Raw genomic sequence first — 17,956 nt, 5'->3', positions numbered from 1 at the left:
AGAAGATTAATCAACACCTTACTAGATTGTTTTTTATTTTATTTTATTTTTATTTTTTTATTGGCAACAGTATTGTATTGATCGTTTTAATTCCCTCAGCGTCAGACATGGCAACCCCTTCTTTGAGCCGAACTGCAGAGTTGTCTTTAATCTTCAAGAATCTTCAAGTAAATGCAAAGAAGGTTTCTGGAACACTACAAGCAGAAGATGACAAAGATTTAATTGTCAAAAAGCGCTTTTTTAACAACGGACATTATCAGACAGCAACTTACAAAAATATATACATTTAGGATGTACATTTTAAATGTAGAAATTTATCTATATTAAGCTGTGCATGAAGGTCAAACTGCACTGACCTGCTTCAAGCCTAGGAGTGCAGTACATTAAAGGCTGCAGTCTGTGAGTGGTGTAGTATGTGGGAGCTTAGTGGTTAAGGTATTGGACTGCTGATCAGAAGGCTGTGAGGTGAAATCCCAGGCCCACCAAGCTGCACTGCTGGGTCCGTGCGAGGCCCTTAACCTCTTGTATAAAATGCTCAGTTGTATAAAATGAGATAAATTGTTCTCTGGATAACAAAGTTCTCTGAATAAGGGTGTCTGCCAAATGGCAGAAATGTATAGTGTATGCCCCATGGTGAATTGCCTCACTAGTGTTGTAGCACATCTGAATTCTGAACTTTCTCCAATCCACACTGTACTTCTTACCATCAACCTGGACCCTGGAATTCTCGGTCTGTATTCTTCCTTGACATCACTTTGGACAAAAGGTAAAAATGTGAATACATTTTTTACATACAGAAATATTATCTTGTTATATCCCTTTATAACATCTAGGGCATATTATAAATTGAAGCTTGATACAGTTGATGGGTAACAGTGCAGTCTTGTATTCACACTATGGACGAATCACAGAGAAATGCATGTAAATAAAATCAGGTAATATATTAATGTAGTATCAGATACTTTACAAAGACTGGCTGTTGCATGAAAAAGCATGCCCAAGTCATGTGGAGGCAGCATTGCAAATAACGCTTGCAAGTTCCTGAAATGCTTGTTTGACCTGTCTGCTTTTCTGCAGGAACAAAGAAGGGCTTTAGAGAAATCCAGGCCAAAGCTAATATTGTGATGATCCGTAAGGGATGAGCCCAACACAAATAGCAAACTCCGAGCACTCACGTAAATGTGACGTGGATCTGTTTGAGCTTCGATTGTCAGGGATCAAGGCAAAGAGGAGTAAGAACTTCTCTTTATCTCTTTATGTCTACACTAATGTGTAGAGTGTGGGGAATAATGGATTTTCATGTCCTGGAAAATGTAATAAATGTATTAATAAATTTAATAAAGTACAGAAAATGGATCGATTCATTGGGCTTCTATTAGTACTTGTTTTAGTTCCCATTTTCGACCACTAGGTAAATGGGGTAGTGAAGGTGAGTTTTGAAAGGGAAAACATTTATTGGTCACTCAAAGGAGTTTATTAGTATTTCAGTGGAATATTAAATGTCTGCAGATGGAATGAGAACTTTATGAATATTAATGTTTAACACAGGCCTACACTCAACATAGGTCTATGGCATTGTAATCATCAGTCTAAGTGTAATAAGTGTTAACCCTACATTAAACCATTTGTTCCAACAAAATCATCCACAAAACCTGCCACAGTACAAAACATGTTTAATGCAAACCTGTTGGCTAATAGTCTGGTCAGTAAAATGTAAAAAAAAAAAAAAAAAAAAAAAGGAAGAAAAAACCCCATAAATTTTTAGATGCAAGTGTACTGTAAATGTACAAGAAGAACCAACTGTCACTATAGTCTAACAGCAAGCTGCAGGTTATGCAAAATCTGTTATGATTTTCCTGGAGAAATTCAACAAAAGCCAATGAGTAGAAATTTAGGGGAAAGAGAGTCAGAAGCATAGTGCTAGCTTACTCACCTTCTGGTGGTAGCTCAAGTGATTAAGGCTCTGTGTTGTTGATCAGGGTTCAAGCCCCAGCTCCAACAAGCTGCCAGGCAAATGAGCAAGGCCCTTAACCCTCTGCTCCAGGGGTGCTGTAGCTATAGCTGCCCCTGCACTGACCCCAACTTCCTTAGCTGGGATATGCAAAGAAAAGAATTCCACTGTGCTGTAATGTATGTGTGGCCATAATAATAATAAAGGCTTCTTCTTCTACAAGCAGTAATGGTGGTGATTATGCAGTCTCAAATATAACCTTGGCATCGATCACCATTTCAGTAATGTTAGCCACAATGTTCAGTTTTATATGCACATTGGTTTAAAAACTTTAAATCATTCTTGTCAGTTCATTCAAACTATTGACCTTTCACTTAAAAACCTGAAAAAAACAAGACAGCTTAAGGCCCTTTGGACTTGGACAACCCAGTTGGCCATATGGATAATCTTTATCAAGTCACGTGTTCATTCATAGTGGTCTGAATGCTAGAGCTTCATGAAAGACATATAAAATATCATTACATATTTGATGGACAGTAAGAAAATGAAAGTTTATCAAAAAAAAACGTTAACTAGGCATAGATAATGACAAGAATATAAGTATTTAAGAAAACGGGCAGAAGCCTATATTTTTGTTGTTTTGCTAATCTGTATGAAAAAGCATTCGCAATAAAATAACGAGTTTCTACTGAACACACTACACTTGGCCCAGGCATGAAAAATCATTAGTAATGGATTTGCTTAATCGCATTTGGAAATGGAATGTTCCAGAAAGCAGCAACTTTATCCAAACCGGCTTTGTTCATTAAAAAGAAACAGAATGCAGTTCTTTATTTCCAGTTTAGTCCATTTAAGCTTCCTAAATTGCTATGGATTTTAGTATGGATGAACAGTTTTGGTTTATTAAATACGGTCAACTCTAAACTCCCTTCAACTGCTATGAGCAGAAACTCATTTCCTCAGAGTTTAAGGGCAAGCCTCATTATCATCTGTATACAGAGCCTGAAATATCATTGCTATGACATCACAAATTACGAAGATTTTCTGAGCAGTCCTAATACATCACATAAGCATACTGCAGTGGTCTTATGACGGTCCCGTTCCCCTGATGGACAGGTTAGAGGTATACATAACTCCATTCCATGCAGTTGTATAATTTACCAATCATATGGCAGTAGTACAACATATACAGTAACACAGAGCTTTGGATAGTGTTCATATCAAACATGAACTGAGAAGAAATTGAGAACAAATGTGATATCCATTACTTTTACTATAGCATGATTGTTGATGGTTTGAGCTCAAGTGCTAGGATGAAATCTCCTGGGATTTTCACACAGAAGGTTATGAAAACCAAAAAGAAACATCAAATGAGTGACATTTCTGTGCCTTGTTGATTTGAAAGGTCAAAGGGAAATTGGCCTAGTTCAAGCCAACAGGACGGATACTGTAACTACTAGTCTACATTTGTGGTGAGCAGAAAAGTATCTCAGAAGGCCCAACACATCAAACCTTAAGGAGGATGGCCTACAACAGCAGAAGATCACATTGGGTTCCACTCTTGTCAGCCAAGATCAGGAGGCACAGGATCATTAAACCTGGACCAGGCAAGTGACATCTTAGCTTTGAAGCAAATATTCCTATACACCTCATGCTGTATTAAAATATGGGTGATAATAAATGACAGCATTAGTTTGCATGCATGTGTTGTGTGATTGATGCTTAAATACGTCAATCGGGGGGGGGGGGACCCTGACATCCAATGCTACATATTTGTAAATATTGTATTCAATGAGGTAGAGGGTGTGTCAGCAGTGTTGGCACAAGCCCTGGAGAATAAGAACCTATCAGGAGGCAAAGACTATATGGTAGCACATGTGTATGTGTGCTTTGGAATGCTTAAGACGATTGAAATAATCAAATGCCTGTTCTCGTGGTATATGGAAGAAAAGCTGAAGGGTTTTTTTGGGGGTGGTTTCATAATCCAGTGCTGGAAAGGCAGGTAGACAAATAGGTCAGCTGGGATAAGTACAAGAGTGGTGTACAGAAAGTGTGTCAAATATCAACGATTTTGAGGGAAAGTAGCACCTGAATGACAGAAAAACAAAATTACAAAACAAAGAGAAGTTTCTTTTTTCATCATGAAAGGACTGGATTTTAATTTGGTAAGTGAGATAAAAAATAATATTAATAATATAATTGGTTTTTGTTGTTGTTGTTTTTAGTTTTTTGTGAATTATATTATATTATATTATATTATATTATATTATATTATATTATATTATATTATATTATATTATATTATATTATATTATATTATATATTTAAATATACTGTTTCTTGGTATGTTTTTTTTTATCAATTATACAGAAAATCCATTTTGCAACACCAAAACAAGGAATAATAAATAAGATAAGATTACATTATAGTTATATTATAATGTAATACATTGTATTGATATTTCACATAATATCTAGAGAAAACTGATTTTTGATCAGAGGTTCAAGATGCCATTGTGGATGCAGTGAATGAGTTTTATAAACATTTCAGCTGATTATCTTCTCTCTTCTAATGATGGCAAGTTAGTGAACTTTGGAAATCCACATTTCAGACTAATTCTGTGTATTTATAAATCGAACATCAAAAAGCGATAATCATTTAAACAATCATCATAATTATTTTATGAATCAATGGCATGAGTATGTTGCTCATGAAATTGTTGGTAAATTGTCATTATTTCGAATATTAGTTATAATTAATAAAATGTGGGCTAGCAAATATAAGTTTTAAATATTAAAACTTTAATGTATCGCTCTTTCAACAGAAATGTAATAATATTTATACATTTTTTTAAACAGAAAATGAGTTAAATTCAGGATTTTCATCTAAGTTAACAATAATGTTTAATTATACAGTTAACTGCTCGACCAGATATGATTGAATTTGAAGGCATCTCTATGACTCATTACTTCACTGATGACTGGGAAAATGTTCAGAATTTCCAGGCAAGACCAGACGACATCCTCATTGCTACTTACCCCAAAGCAGGTACTCTGCTCGTTTGAAGTAATATGAACAAGAATGTTCATTTTAATGAATCTGCATCAAAGCTACATTATGTGAATGCATATTTGCAAAAGATCTAGATGATGTGTGTTAGATCATGTACCACGTGTAATGTTTGTATGGCTAATTCTGAATGACAGCTATGTAGGTGTGCTGGATTAGCTATTGTTGGGGATCACTTAAAATCTGCTTTGAGTAAATTTCTGAAGCATGGGCTGAATCATAACATTTTAATTCAATTAAATTGTATTCACCTTTGTTCATATAATGACCAAGGAGCTTTACAGTAACATAACAAATCAGAATAAAAATGACAAAAGTTATATTAATCCCTAATAAGCAAACCTGAGGCAATGGTGGCAAGAGGAAATTCCATGAGATGACATGAGGAAGAAACCTTCGGAGGGTTTTGGTTGAATAAAATACACCTCATGCCACTTTCTCGCCAATTCATTTCCACCAGGCACCACCTGGGTTTCCTACATCTTAGACCTGCTTCATTTTGGCAATACAGCACCAGAACGTCAGACCTCAATGCCCATCTACATGCGAGTCCCGTTCCTAGAGATGATTATTCCTGAGATGGATACAGGTCAGTAGTCATGCTCACTCCAGTCAAAGACATATATGATTAATGTGGTAATCACCAGCTTCATACTCATCTTTGCACTTATATGCAATGAAACCACTTTTGCATAGACCTTGATGCTAAGTCTTCTCATATTTAATGGTTGTCTTCTTTGTACAGGAGTTGAACTAGCAAATAATTTACACACCACACCACGACTCCTCAAAACCCATCTACCTGTTCAGCTGGTGCCCAAGTCATTCTGGGAACAGGACTGCAAGGTACAATATGTGGGACTTTTCAATCTACGGTCTTTAATTGAATTTTTACTAGTGAAATAAAGGGGTGTGTTAAGAGTCACACTAGTAAATATGCCTGGATTTTGGATACTAGGACCCACATCTGGATCAATGACTGGTGTCTACAATCCAGAGGTAAGCATCTGGTGATGAGGCCAAATAGCCCTGAATGGCAACATGCCATTCAGCTCTTTTGTGGGAGTTATGTGCAACATGATGGATAGTTACTGACAGACTAGTTAGTATATGAGATAGAAAGGTATTAGATGCAGTTGGCTAAAATTCACACACAGAAAGAGCTACCAAAGTTCTTGATGGGATGGGATGAGATTAACAAATGGTTTGGGTCAGCTGAAGCACTGTTAACACTGTGGTGGTGAAGCAGGAGCTCAGATCGTGGAGCAAACTCTCTATTTACCAATTAGTCTATCCTCAAATTGAATGAATGAATGAAAGGTTTGCCATTCAGGACATACTGTATATTTAGCTTTGTATACTGTAATCCACTTCATCAAAGTTCGTGTGTCTCTTTAGGTCATCTATGTAGCTCGCAATGCCAAGGACAATGCTGTGTCTTATTTCCACTTTGATCTTATGAATAAAGTACAACCTCATCCAGGAGACTGGAACAATTATCTACAGATGTTCATGGATGGAAAAAGTGAGTAAGACAGTAAATCAACTGTGACCACTGGAGGAGTGGATTAGTGACACCGATGTTACTTATCAGTTTATTTGGCCTTTTAGCTGTGTTTGGACCTTGGTATGATCATGTGTGTGGCTACTGGGAGAAGAAGCAGACCTACTCTAATCTTCACTACATGTTCTTTGAGGATATGGTGGAGGTATATCCAGAGATCATACTGTATACTGTATCTTGTCTTGTCTTGTGCAGCTCAGCTTTCACATGATGCTCAATATTGTTTGAGCTCTCACCACAGTATTTTGTTCTTTTCTAATCTAGAACACTGATCGTGAGGTGGAGCAGCTGTGCTCGTTCCTCGAATTATCTACACCAACAGAAGAGAGAGAGAAGATTACCAAAAATGTCCATTTTGATGTCATGAAGGAAAACAAGATGACCAACTACTCCACAGTGTCAGCCATGGATTTTACGATCTCACCGTTTATGCGCAAAGGTTAACATGCTGTGAATCTGAAAAATGTGCTGTTACCATTCATATACAATTACAGTCTGCACAGTAATGACTAAAAGTAACTGTTAGCAATACTAGGATAACAGAATGTTCGCTGAACATGTTTCAATGAACTTTGTGTAATATAACTTTGTCCTCACATTAGGAACAAGGATTTTAACATGTTTAAAATCTGGATAACATTCTGACCTGTTCTGCATTACATTACAGCTCTAAAATGTCTATAAGCACATGCTTATATGTTGATATAAGAGTCAACTTACTTCTTCTCTTCACCTCTAAGTGGCAAGTTATGGGTATTGAACTCAAGTATATTAAGCTTTGAAAGGTGAAACCATTGTCATCATCAAGTAATCCACTGTCTTGACTACTTGTGAGTTGAAACTAAACTTATCTTCAATTTGGGTTTATCCTCAAGCATGTCTTAAAGACAGCAGTTGAATTTCAACCATCTTGAAATATTGTTCAAGATAATAGTGTGGTAATAGTAATAACCTTATATGAGCTGTGCCTTATAAAGGAATTCATATATTTGATTTGTGTTCGGTTTTAGCGCATGCAACTAGATAACTACAGGGGTTGGACAATGAAACTGAAACACCGGCCAATTTAGTGTTGGAGGTTTCATGGCTAAATTTGACCAGCCTGGTGGCCGATCTTCATTGATTGCACATTCCACCAGTAAGCAGAGTGTGAAGGTTTAATTAGCAGAGTAATAGCACAGTTTTGCTTAAAATATTGCAATGCACACAACATTATGGGTGACATATCAGAGTTCAAAAGAGGACAAATTGTTGGTGCACGTCTTGCTGGCGCATCTGTGACTAAGACAGCAAGTCTTTGTGATGTATCAAGAGCCATGGTATCCAGGGTAATGTCAGCATACCACCAAGAAGGACGGACCACATCCAACAGGAGTAACTGTGGACGCAAGAGGAAGCTGTCTGAAAGATGTCCGGGTGCTAACCCGGATTGTATCCAAAAAACATAAAACTACAGCTGCCCAACTCACTGCAGAATTAAATGTGCACCTCAACTCTCCTGTTTCCACCAAAACTGTCCGTAGGGAGCTCCACAGGGTCAATGTACATGGCCGGGCTGCTAGAGCCAAACCTTTGGTTACTCATGCCAATGCCAAACGTCGGTTTCAATGGTGCCAGCAGCAAATATCTTGGGCTATGGACAATGTATTGTCCTCTGATGAGTCCACCTTCACTGTCTTTCCCACATCCGGGAGAGTTACGGTGTGGAGAAGCCCCAAAGAAGCGTACCACCCAGACTGTTGCATGCCCAGAGTGAAGCATGGGGGTGGATCAGTGATGGTTTGGGCTGCAATATCATGGCATTCCCCTAGGTCCAATACTTGTGCTAGATGGGCGCGTCAATGCCAAGGACTACCGAACCATTCTGGAGGACCATGTGCACCTAATGGTTCAAACATTGTATCCTGAAGGCGGTGCCGTGTATCAGGATGATAATGCACCATTATACACAGCAAGACTGGTGACAGAGTGGTTTGATGAACATGAAGTTGAACATCTCCCATGGCCTGCACAGTCACCAGATCTAAATATTATTGAGCCACTTTGGGGTGTTTTGGAGGAGCGAGTCAGGAAATGTTTTCCTCCACCAGCATCACATAGTGACCTGGCCACTATTCTGCAAGAAGAATGGCTCAAAATCCCTCTGGCCACTGTGCAGGACTTGTATCTGTCATTCCCAAGACGAATTGATGCTGTATTGGCCGCAAAAGGAGGCCCTACACCATACTAATGAATTATTGTGGTCTAAAACCAGGCGTTTCAGTTTCACTGTCCAACCCCTGTAGATGCCGAACATGGTACTGGGCAGCACATTTGAGCTTTCACTTGCCTGGTAGGTTTAGTAATTATAATATGTCCACACCTGTGAAATGCAAAGAAATCCAAGTAAAAAGTCTTGGTAACTGTAACCAGGATGTAAACAGTTGGTCATTTGTTTTGTATTTTTCTACAATCTGATATTCCTCTCCGTTTCTCTACATGTTATTTCCTCCAGGTAAAGTCGGTGACTGGAAGAATCACTTCACGGTGGCTCAGAACGAGGAGTTTGACAAACACTACAAACAGAGGATGAAGAACACAACTTTATGCTTCCGTACAGAGATTTAGGATTTCCTGAGACCTCAGCATTATGTTGACTCTTTTTATTCAGGGGCTATTCTGTGTATATTTTAAATTGCGAACAATTGTGAAAGAATCATATGAACAATAAATTTAGTTTATTTAGGTACCTGATGTACATTATGTCCTAGTTCCTAGACTTTCTCACAATGACTACAGAGCATTTGTGTAGCTCTGTGGTTCATATAAAAATCATTTAGCCTCTGTCAATATGCTAATATCACATACGCTTATTTTATTTCTGGTCAAGAATTCAATTTTCCCCAAGCAAATTGTTATACCAAGTTTATAAATAAAAAATTTATATTTAAACCCAATTTGTCAAACAAATACAATCCAAAGAAAGCCCAAGTTTAATGCACCAACACACAAAATTGAGATTGCTCAGGGGTTTAGATGAAAGAGCCAACAAGACTCAGATACAAAGGTCCAGAGCTGGTAATAATCAAGCAATTATTCTATAATAAATAAAGTTAAATAGCTTTGGGCTTTGGCTCGCTCTGGTGGTTGTTCCAGCATGTGACAGTTTCATAACCAACATATTATACACAAAATTAGAGCAGAACACAAAAAGGGGCCATCTCAAAGGGAGGGCTAAAGGGACGTGCGTTATGTAAAAAATGCATTATTGAGTCCAATAAAATAATCCAATGAAGGCGTCCTGTAAATCCTGTAATAGTATCTCACTGTAGTTTTCAGAGCAACATTTATAATCCATGCTCAAAAAGTGTTCAAAAAATTTAATAAAAGGTTTAATTAAATTCTTGAAATCTTTAAGTTGTTTGACCATACATGATCTTATTCTAAATTATGTAAAGATAATGTTCAAACCAACTGCTTTATTCCTTCATGGGCTAAATATCTGTGAAAAATTAAATGCTCTTTCTTTTGCCCACTGTCCCGTTTCCTCACTGACCTCCATATGGCAATCAAAACATTCTGAATTAAATAACACACAAATCAAATGCAGTTTTCAAAAAATACTACGTATATGAATAATTAGGTTACTATAATCCATATGACCAAGTCTTAGTGGAGTTTAAGGGAAAGCCACGAAACTCACTGATCTAATTGTATAAGCAGTAAAAGTAGAAAGGCAGAGAGGGTGGAGACAAAGTAACCAAAGGTCTGAGGAAGTTAAACCTCTAATGGAAGCAAGGTGTTTGGAAAAGGCTGTCATCTAACACTTTTAAAGAGTAAGTCGAGCTGTTTAAATATTTGTTTACTTGGTATAGCTGAGCATAAAGTAAAGTATACATGCATGAGTTGGTTATGCGAGTTTATAGGAATGAAATATTGGATTCAAAGAATTCAGATTTGTGATATTGTTTAGTATTGTTTAGCACTAACTTTTCAAGGGCATTTAAAGATATACTTGATAACATGCTGAGGCACATATACACATGCGCCTGTTGATATTTGGATTTGCTAGAAATAAACCAGAATGGTTGCTACTCTGCCAAAATTTCACATTGATGTCATATGATATCGGCTGGAGCGTGACGTTAAGATTTGATTTGCTGCAGCTCTGTAATGTAAACGAATACAGCAGTCAGAGTATGTGCCACATTCCGATTTTAATAGATACTTATAAGATAAAAGACGATAAAAATACGTGACAAAGGGTTGGTAACATAAAGTAGTCCTCAGTGTATTCCTCAGCAGGTTATTACATGCCCACAACAAATATATCACTTCCAGTAATTTCCGATTTCCCAGATGGATGTAACACGTCCAAAGCTCTTTGACTTCCATGGTGTATCCATGACCCATTTTTTCACAGACAACTGGGACAAAGTCCAAAACTTCAAAGCTAAACCGGATGACATTGTTGTTGCCACTTACCCCAAAGCAGGTAACGGAGTTCAGTTACAAATAACAACACTGTTTATGTTCAGATATTAAATCTGACATGATAAGCTGCTCTCTTTTTCAGGCACCACTTGGATGTGCTACCTTCTTGATCTACTGTATTTTCATCGGACGTGTCCTGAGCGTGAAAAATCTGTCCCCATATATGACAGAGTGCCATTTTTAGAGCTTGTCTGCTCACCATATCCTACAGGTCAGAACATCACCACCAAAACATCTTAACCATTTCAGCGGCATTAGATGAGAGTCACAGTTAAATAAATAAATAAATAAATAAATAAATAAATAAATAAATACAACAGCATGTCCAGTTCAAGAGAAAAAAAATATGTCGGGTTAATACACAGAGGTTGATTATTTTCCAATAACAACATGCCACAAAAAATTTTGTTCCCTCTTATACCACAGCAATTTGCCAACAATTACATGTTGGATAGAAAAAGTTTACACACTCCTGTGACAAATGCAGGGGGTTTTATTGTAAGCTAAATCATGTCAGTTCTTTTCCACATTTAACATGTTAGCTATCAAAATTCGAAACACTGAAGAAGAAAAAAGTGTACAATAACCTGGTTGCACAACAAATGATCAGATTTCGAGGAGCCCAGTAGAAAAACATGTTTGCCGTGTATTGCAGGTTTGAGTAGGAGGGCTGGCGTACTCTCAGTCACAGTGACACATGTGGAAAGGGACACTTTCCTCTGAGTATGTTACGCTGCCCTGTGATGCAGCATGAGCATCAGTTTCCAGGCTTGCTCACTTCACATGCCTTAGCCGAAGAATGTGAAAGCTTTCGCCCTCTCTGATTGGTTGCTGTGAAGTGAAGACTAAATTAAGGAGAATATCCGTTATCAATGAAGTGATTCTGATTAACCCCAAATGAAGTTCAGTTGTTTCCGTAGTATTTTCATTTGAGTATACAATTTACAGAATCTCTTATATTACTGTCTATACGAAGCTCGGTGAGTTGCTACTATAAAATATTATACTATAATAGTAAAAGCTCATTAATATAAACGGGTGATTTGAAGTACAATTATTTTTTAATATTGTCTAAGATGCTGTTATGGAAGAATCAACCTGCTGACCAATCAGATTTGAGATTTCAGCAGTATAATATACATTCATGGAATTGGTTTTCTTAATAAACCATTACCTACAAAGCAAAAAAAAATAGCATTATAGGCAAAAAAAAAACCCTTACTGGGATCTGACAAAAGTATGTTTTTTTTGTTCCCACAGGAACAGACAAGGCAGATTCACTGCCTACATCTCCACGCATCATCAAAACTCATCTGCCTGTTCAATTCCTACCCAAGTCCTTCTGGGAGCAGAACTGCAGGGTACAACTTTAATATAACTGTGAAGTGTTCTTTGTAATATGTGGGCAGACAAGGTAGCAAAAATGTGTAACAATATACTAATATCAAGGGTGTAATAAGGAATAGGGGCAGAATGGTCCTGAATGGTTTGAATAGGGATTTTGAAGCATGCTTTAATCCTATTCTTTAATGCATTAATGAGATGGATATGTAGTTTACAGTCATCCTATAAAGATTCAGTAATGTATGGTTTTGGTGGTTGGAAGCTCACTGGCTTTATCCTGGTGCTCATCAAATAATTTATTAATAGTTTTATCATTCTAGAATATGGGACGATTAGTAAAGAGTTTATTGCAACAGGGTGCATTCTGTCCTGTAACATAAAATCATACAGTATACTGGGTTTAAACAGCCATGCAAAACAATCATTGGCTCTAACGAATTCCACAAGCTGCCTGCTCTTGCTATTAAGAATCCCCCACCATATATCATACATCACCATATAGATTTTCAGATACTGCGATTTCAGAAATCAAGGCAAAATCAGCTCCATGATATTTGGAGCGGCTTGCAATTATCCCAAAATTGCTGCAAATTTTCAATAGATCTAGGCCAAGATGACCTTCAGAAAGGTCAAACATGAGTACAGATATTAGAAAGTCATGTCATGTGTATTTACTGTTGGGGAGTTTACAAGAAGAATCATGTGCTTGCAATTTAAGTACGGAAAAAAAAATTGAAAAAAAAAATTGGCATTATCACAAAAATTTTTTTTTACATATGTAGTTTCTGGGAATCCATTAGAAAATAAAAAAATATATAAATTAATCCCAGAAATATGGTGAAGGGTAACTCGTTATACAAACGTTTTCTGAATAGAAGCTCACTTATGAATTAACACTGAGTGCAGTTTTTGTTAAGACATGGTTTAGACATCATAAGAGATCATTATCTTTATAACATAATCATAAAATAAAATAAAATAAATAATAATATTAATAATAATATTGGAGAATAGGATCTCAAAGTGCAGACTTTCTGTATCAAAGTTAGAGTATTCAGGTGACGTGAATATGAGTAAATGAGTATTTGCATCTACTTCAGGTGAATTACAGCACTTTTTTATATGCGGTTTCCCTCTAATACAGACACCAAAAATACAAACTAACATCATAAGCTGAAATGTTGTTTTTAATACTTGCTTAAGTTTAGGATTCGTTCAAGGGTTTCCTTTCTCAGCGCTTTTGAAATCGCCCTTTCTGGAGGACTGCCAAAAAAATAAAACATTCTGGCTACTGACCAGTGTTGTATGTCCACAGCTCTGGGACCGGACTTTGGACACCCCTGTCAATGTTTAAATTCTCCTTGAGAAATAATATAATTTGTGACTGATACACCCACAGTTCTTAGTTACTTCATGCTGCTTAGAAATTTTACATACCATGGAGCTAACTTTCAGACCAACCTCCTTTTCTCATGCTGTTATTTTGTCTACTGCCTGTTATCTGCCTATTAAGCTTCTTTTAAGTAAGGAATAAAACACAATATGACAATTTTTACAATTATAGGGAAATAACATCTGGGGGTAGAATACAGTTTTTAAAAAAAGAGTAGGAGTTATCACCATAAAATAAATTGTTTTAGGATAAAACGGCAAGAGGGTCATGGGTGGCCAAGACTCATTGATGCACGTGGGGAGCGAAAGCTGACCCATGTGGTCTGATCCAACAGACGAGCCACTCAAATTTCTGAAGAAGTTAATGCTGGTGCTGATAGAAAGGTGTCAGAATACACAGTGCATGATGGGTCAGGGCTGTTTTGGCAGCAACAAGGGGACCAACACAATATTAGGCAGGTGGTCATAATGTTAAAAATGTAAAAAAATTAAAAATATAAGGTTTGTTTGCTTTATAGAGACACCAGCTTTTTTTATTTCTATTTCCAGATTGTTTATGTCGCTCGCAATGCTAAGGACAATGTTGTTTCCTATTTCCACTTTGACCGCATGGAGAAGATACAACCTGAGCCAGGAGACTGGGACAGTTTCTTAGAAAGATTCAAAGATGGAAAAAGTGAGTGAGTAAGTGAATGTTTGGGTGTGTGTGTGAGAGAGAGAGAGAGAGAGAGAGAGAGTAAGAGAGGGAGAGAGAAAGAGAGAGAGAGAGAGAGAGAGAGAGAGAGAGAGAGAGAGAGAGAGAGGGAGGGGGGTGGGTTTCTATAATCTTCTCATAGTAACAAGTTAATTTTCAAAATATTAGTCCCACATTTGGTCATTACATAACTACACACAAGCAGAACTTTGTACATCTTCTCCTAAAGTTTTGATACATGTTGCAATGAAAAATGAAAAGTATTGAAGTCTGTGTATGATCAATACAATCCTGCTCCATCACAGTGTAATAATATTCTCTATAATGTACGGACAGTGGTGTTCGGCTCCTGGTACGACCATGTGTGTGGATGGTGGGAAAAGAAACAGACGTCCTCCAAAATCCACTACATGTTCTATGAAGATCTGGTGGAGGTGAGACCCTGAGTGCAGATTTTAGTGCACAACAGCTCTTGATTTTCAGCAGTGCCAAATAAATAAAACAGTGTGTGTGTGTGTGTGTGTGTGCTCACAGTCTTAGGTTTTGCCTTGTTTCATGGTTCTTTTTCCACAGTTTTGGTTGTGTGCATCTGCTATCGCCTCGCAATCGTGACACTAAGATTCTTTCTTCTGCTTGTGCAAAGTTCCTAAATTTCACCTTACAAATAAAAAATGTGATTTTAAGGTCAACATTTCAGTCCTTAGTTTCTTAAATCCTGATAATTCGATAATTCTTACCTTGAGCATGATTAACGTTTATTATTCTGGTCCTTCAGGACACTGGACGTGAGCTGGAAAACCTTTGCTCCTTTCTTGGTTTATCCCCATTAGAAGAAGAGAAGAAGGAGATTGTCAGATGTGTTCAGTTTGATGTCATGAAGGCGAATCCTATGACGAACCAAATGGACGATCTAACACTAGACTTCAGTGTCTCTCAATTCCTGCGTAAAGGTAAGTTTAAAAAGAAGATAAAGGAAGACAATTTCTCAAGAGATACTAATCACTACATTGTCTCAATACGTCTTCAGGTAAAGTCGGCGACTGGAAGAATCACTTCACCGTGGCTCAGAATGAGCAGTTTGATGAAGACTATAAACGGAAGATGAAGAATACATCTTTACAGTTCCGTGAAGAGATGTAGAGGGAAAAATCTAGTTGAAGCAACAATGATTAGTTAAAAGCCAACAGTAATAAATCCACAAAGAGATTAAATCGTGTTTCTCCATGTATCCATCACATTAATCAGGTCCATGTTAATGTAGGCTGGCTGCACTTGTGTACCGTACTGAAAGAAAGACTTTACAGCTATTTTCTAAAAATGTCAGGAATGTCCATAGGAGTCATCTGTTTAGCTCACACTCTCAACAGAGTGGCTACATGCAATGAAGGAATAAACTGAATAATGAATAATAGCTAATGAACATGTCTTTCATGACAGTAAGAAATTCATCTGACATGTTAATAGGGAAAAATAATCAACCGTGGAATGTTAAATTTGCTGCAAATACTGTCATCGGTGAATTCAGTGCAACAATATGCACACATACGATGAGTGAAATACTGCAAGTGATCATTAACTCTCACAGGAAGTATAACATTCCTTACATTATCTCTCACAGGAAGTTATCGCTTACATGAAGTACAACTGTTCATAGATCCTTAGTTTGGTTGACGAAGCGACTGTCAACTTATTTTTTAATGCAGTTCAGATTATTTGCAGTTGGTTTGTTCTCATTAATGGACCCCGCAGCAGACATCTCCATTCCTGTTTATTTTATCCCACATTTACCATTTCCAAATTTATCCCACAAACATTAACATGCAATGACAGGCAGCTCAATGTTAACTGGTTTTCTCTCATAATTACTAAGCTCTGTTAAGGTATTCCCATTTTATCCTTCTAAATCTAGAGTTTATTAAGATTTTGAGTAGTTTATAATAACTGAGGGCATGAAGCCTTTATTGTCACCACACATACATTACAGCACAGTGGAATTCTTTTCTTCACATATCCCAGCTGAGGAAGTTGGGGGGTCAGAGCGCAGGGGCAGCTATGATACAGCTCCCCTGGAGCAGATTGGATTAAGGGCCTTGCTCATTTGCCCAACAGTGGCAGTGTGGTGGTGCTGGGGCTTGAACCCCAATCCTCTGATCAACAAGCCAGACCCTTAACCACTTGAGCCCCCACTGTTCATGAGCATAGCTTGAATCTAATCGAAGTATATGTTGTCATTTCTAATGCTATATCCTAAGACTGTGACAGTATTTATTATGGAATATTGCATGAAGATTGAAAAAAATAATACAGAATATAAAAACGTTTATATATTCTGAAGCGGCCTTGAAAAAGCTCTGTACTCAGTTTCAGTGGTCTCATGCTTACAATTAAACAGCATGCTTTTCACTAACAAATGACCCCAATTATTACCAACTTAGATAATAAAACAGAATTCAAATTGACCTTAAACTACACCCACACACTGTTCTGTTCCCACACATGATTATGAAGACTTGACTACAATTCCCAGCCGCCTGTGTGCCATTTCACCCAGATGAATAACACTATATAAGTTTCTTTTTCAGTGTCTTACTGTGTTTGTTGCCATGTTGGATATATAATCGTTCCTGTTTACATCAGCCTTTATGTTTTTGCTGGTTTTGACTCATAAATAAAATGTTTATAAAAGATTGTCAGACTGCATGCATCTTCCTGGACACCACTCTGAGTGGTCAGTAAAACAAATTAAAGGTTAACATCGTGGTTGGTCGATCAAACAGCCAATTAAATGTTTAAGGTCCTGTAAAGCCAGTAGCAGTATTTAGTGTACTGGTGCTTCAGGATGATGGAAAATAGCCAGCTTTGCTCCTTTCTTCGTTTGTTTAGGTCAGAAAAACAAAGAAAGGAAATCAGAGGTTTGATGGCATGAAGGTGAATCCTTTGACAAACATCAATATAAGATCCCTCATTTGACTTCAGTGTCTCTCAATTTCTAAGTCAATGTAAGTTTATAAATAGAAAATGAAGTGTTTTATTCATTTAATTTCTGCCTTACCTTTATTGTCTGTATCTGAACATCTTTTAGATGGAAGAATCATTTCAGTTTGTAACAAACTGAACTGGTCAACAATGCAAGAAGAAAATGAAGGAGGGAATGAGAGGTGGGTTGTGAAGAAAAACAAGAAAAAGCAATCAGTGAACAGGCAACTCTACACTGATCAAGCATAACATTATGAGCAGTGAAAGGTGAAGTGAATAACACTGATTATCTCCTCATCATGGCACCTGTTATGATGACCTGGGATATATTAGGCAGCAAGTGAACATTTTGTCCTCAAAGTTGATGTGGGCAAGCGTAAGGATTTGAGCGAGTTTGACAAGGGCCAAATTGTGATGGCTAAGCGACTGGATCTCCAAAACTAGACGAGCTACTGTTGCTCAAATTGCTGAAGAAGTTAATGTTGGTTCTGAT

At 37.3% G+C, this 17,956-nt stretch overlaps 2 protein-coding genes across 3 annotated transcripts; both read left to right on the top strand.

Annotated features, from left to right (window-relative positions):
* The first annotated feature begins 3,754 nt into the window (after nt 1-3,754).
* Nucleotides 3,755-10,159, top strand: LOC131352975 (cytosolic sulfotransferase 3-like). The gene is made up of 8 exons (XM_058389579.1): nt 3,755-4,116; nt 4,867-4,999; nt 5,481-5,609; nt 5,766-5,866; nt 6,419-6,545; nt 6,632-6,729; nt 6,849-7,023; nt 9,079-10,159. Exons 1-8 carry the CDS (start codon nt 4,093-4,095, stop codon nt 9,189-9,191), a joined length of 900 nt encoding a protein of 299 aa, XP_058245562.1. The 5' UTR covers nt 3,755-4,092; the 3' UTR covers nt 9,192-10,159.
* Nucleotides 10,160-10,281: 122 nt separating this feature from the next.
* Nucleotides 10,282-17,175, top strand: LOC131352976 (cytosolic sulfotransferase 2-like). 2 transcript variants are annotated; one of them, XM_058389581.1, is made up of 8 exons: nt 10,282-10,399; nt 10,987-11,058; nt 11,140-11,268; nt 12,318-12,418; nt 14,343-14,469; nt 14,824-14,921; nt 15,263-15,437; nt 15,515-17,175. In XM_058389581.1, exons 3-8 carry the CDS (start codon nt 11,151-11,153, stop codon nt 15,625-15,627), a joined length of 732 nt encoding a protein of 243 aa, XP_058245564.1. In that variant the 5' UTR covers nt 10,282-10,399; nt 10,987-11,058; nt 11,140-11,150; the 3' UTR covers nt 15,628-17,175. The 2 variants fall into 2 exon arrangements, with proteins under 2 accessions (XP_058245564.1, XP_058245563.1); XM_058389580.1 differs by having other exon boundaries at nt 10,299-10,399; nt 10,923-11,058.
* The last annotated feature ends 781 nt before the right edge of the window (nt 17,176-17,956 follow it).

Source organism: Hemibagrus wyckioides, linkage group LG05 (assembly GCF_019097595.1).
Source record: "Hemibagrus wyckioides isolate EC202008001 linkage group LG05, SWU_Hwy_1.0, whole genome shotgun sequence".
Taxonomy (NCBI): domain Eukaryota; kingdom Metazoa; phylum Chordata; class Actinopteri; order Siluriformes; family Bagridae; genus Hemibagrus; species Hemibagrus wyckioides.
The sequence above is the reverse complement of the archived record's forward strand: the minus strand, read 5'-3'. Positions and strand labels throughout refer to the sequence as shown.

Excerpts from the sequence above, each read along its gene's own strand:
- LOC131352975 (XM_058389579.1), top strand. The coding sequence starts at position 4,093 with ATGAAAGGACTGGATTTTAATTTG. Across the intron at positions 5,610-5,765 it reads TATTCCTGAGATGGATACAG|GAGTTGAACTAGCAAATAAT; the intron begins GTCAGTAGTCAT and ends TTCTTTGTACAG. Across the intron at positions 6,546-6,631 it reads GATGTTCATGGATGGAAAAA|CTGTGTTTGGACCTTGGTAT; the intron begins GTGAGTAAGACA and ends TTGGCCTTTTAG.
- LOC131352976 (XM_058389580.1), top strand. The coding sequence starts at position 10,923 with ATGGATGTAACACGTCCAAAGCTCTTTGACTTCCATGGTGTATCCATG. Across the intron at positions 11,059-11,139 it reads TGCCACTTACCCCAAAGCAG|GCACCACTTGGATGTGCTAC; the intron begins GTAACGGAGTTC and ends TCTCTTTTTCAG. Across the intron at positions 11,269-12,317 it reads CTGCTCACCATATCCTACAG|GAACAGACAAGGCAGATTCA; the intron begins GTCAGAACATCA and ends TTGTTCCCACAG.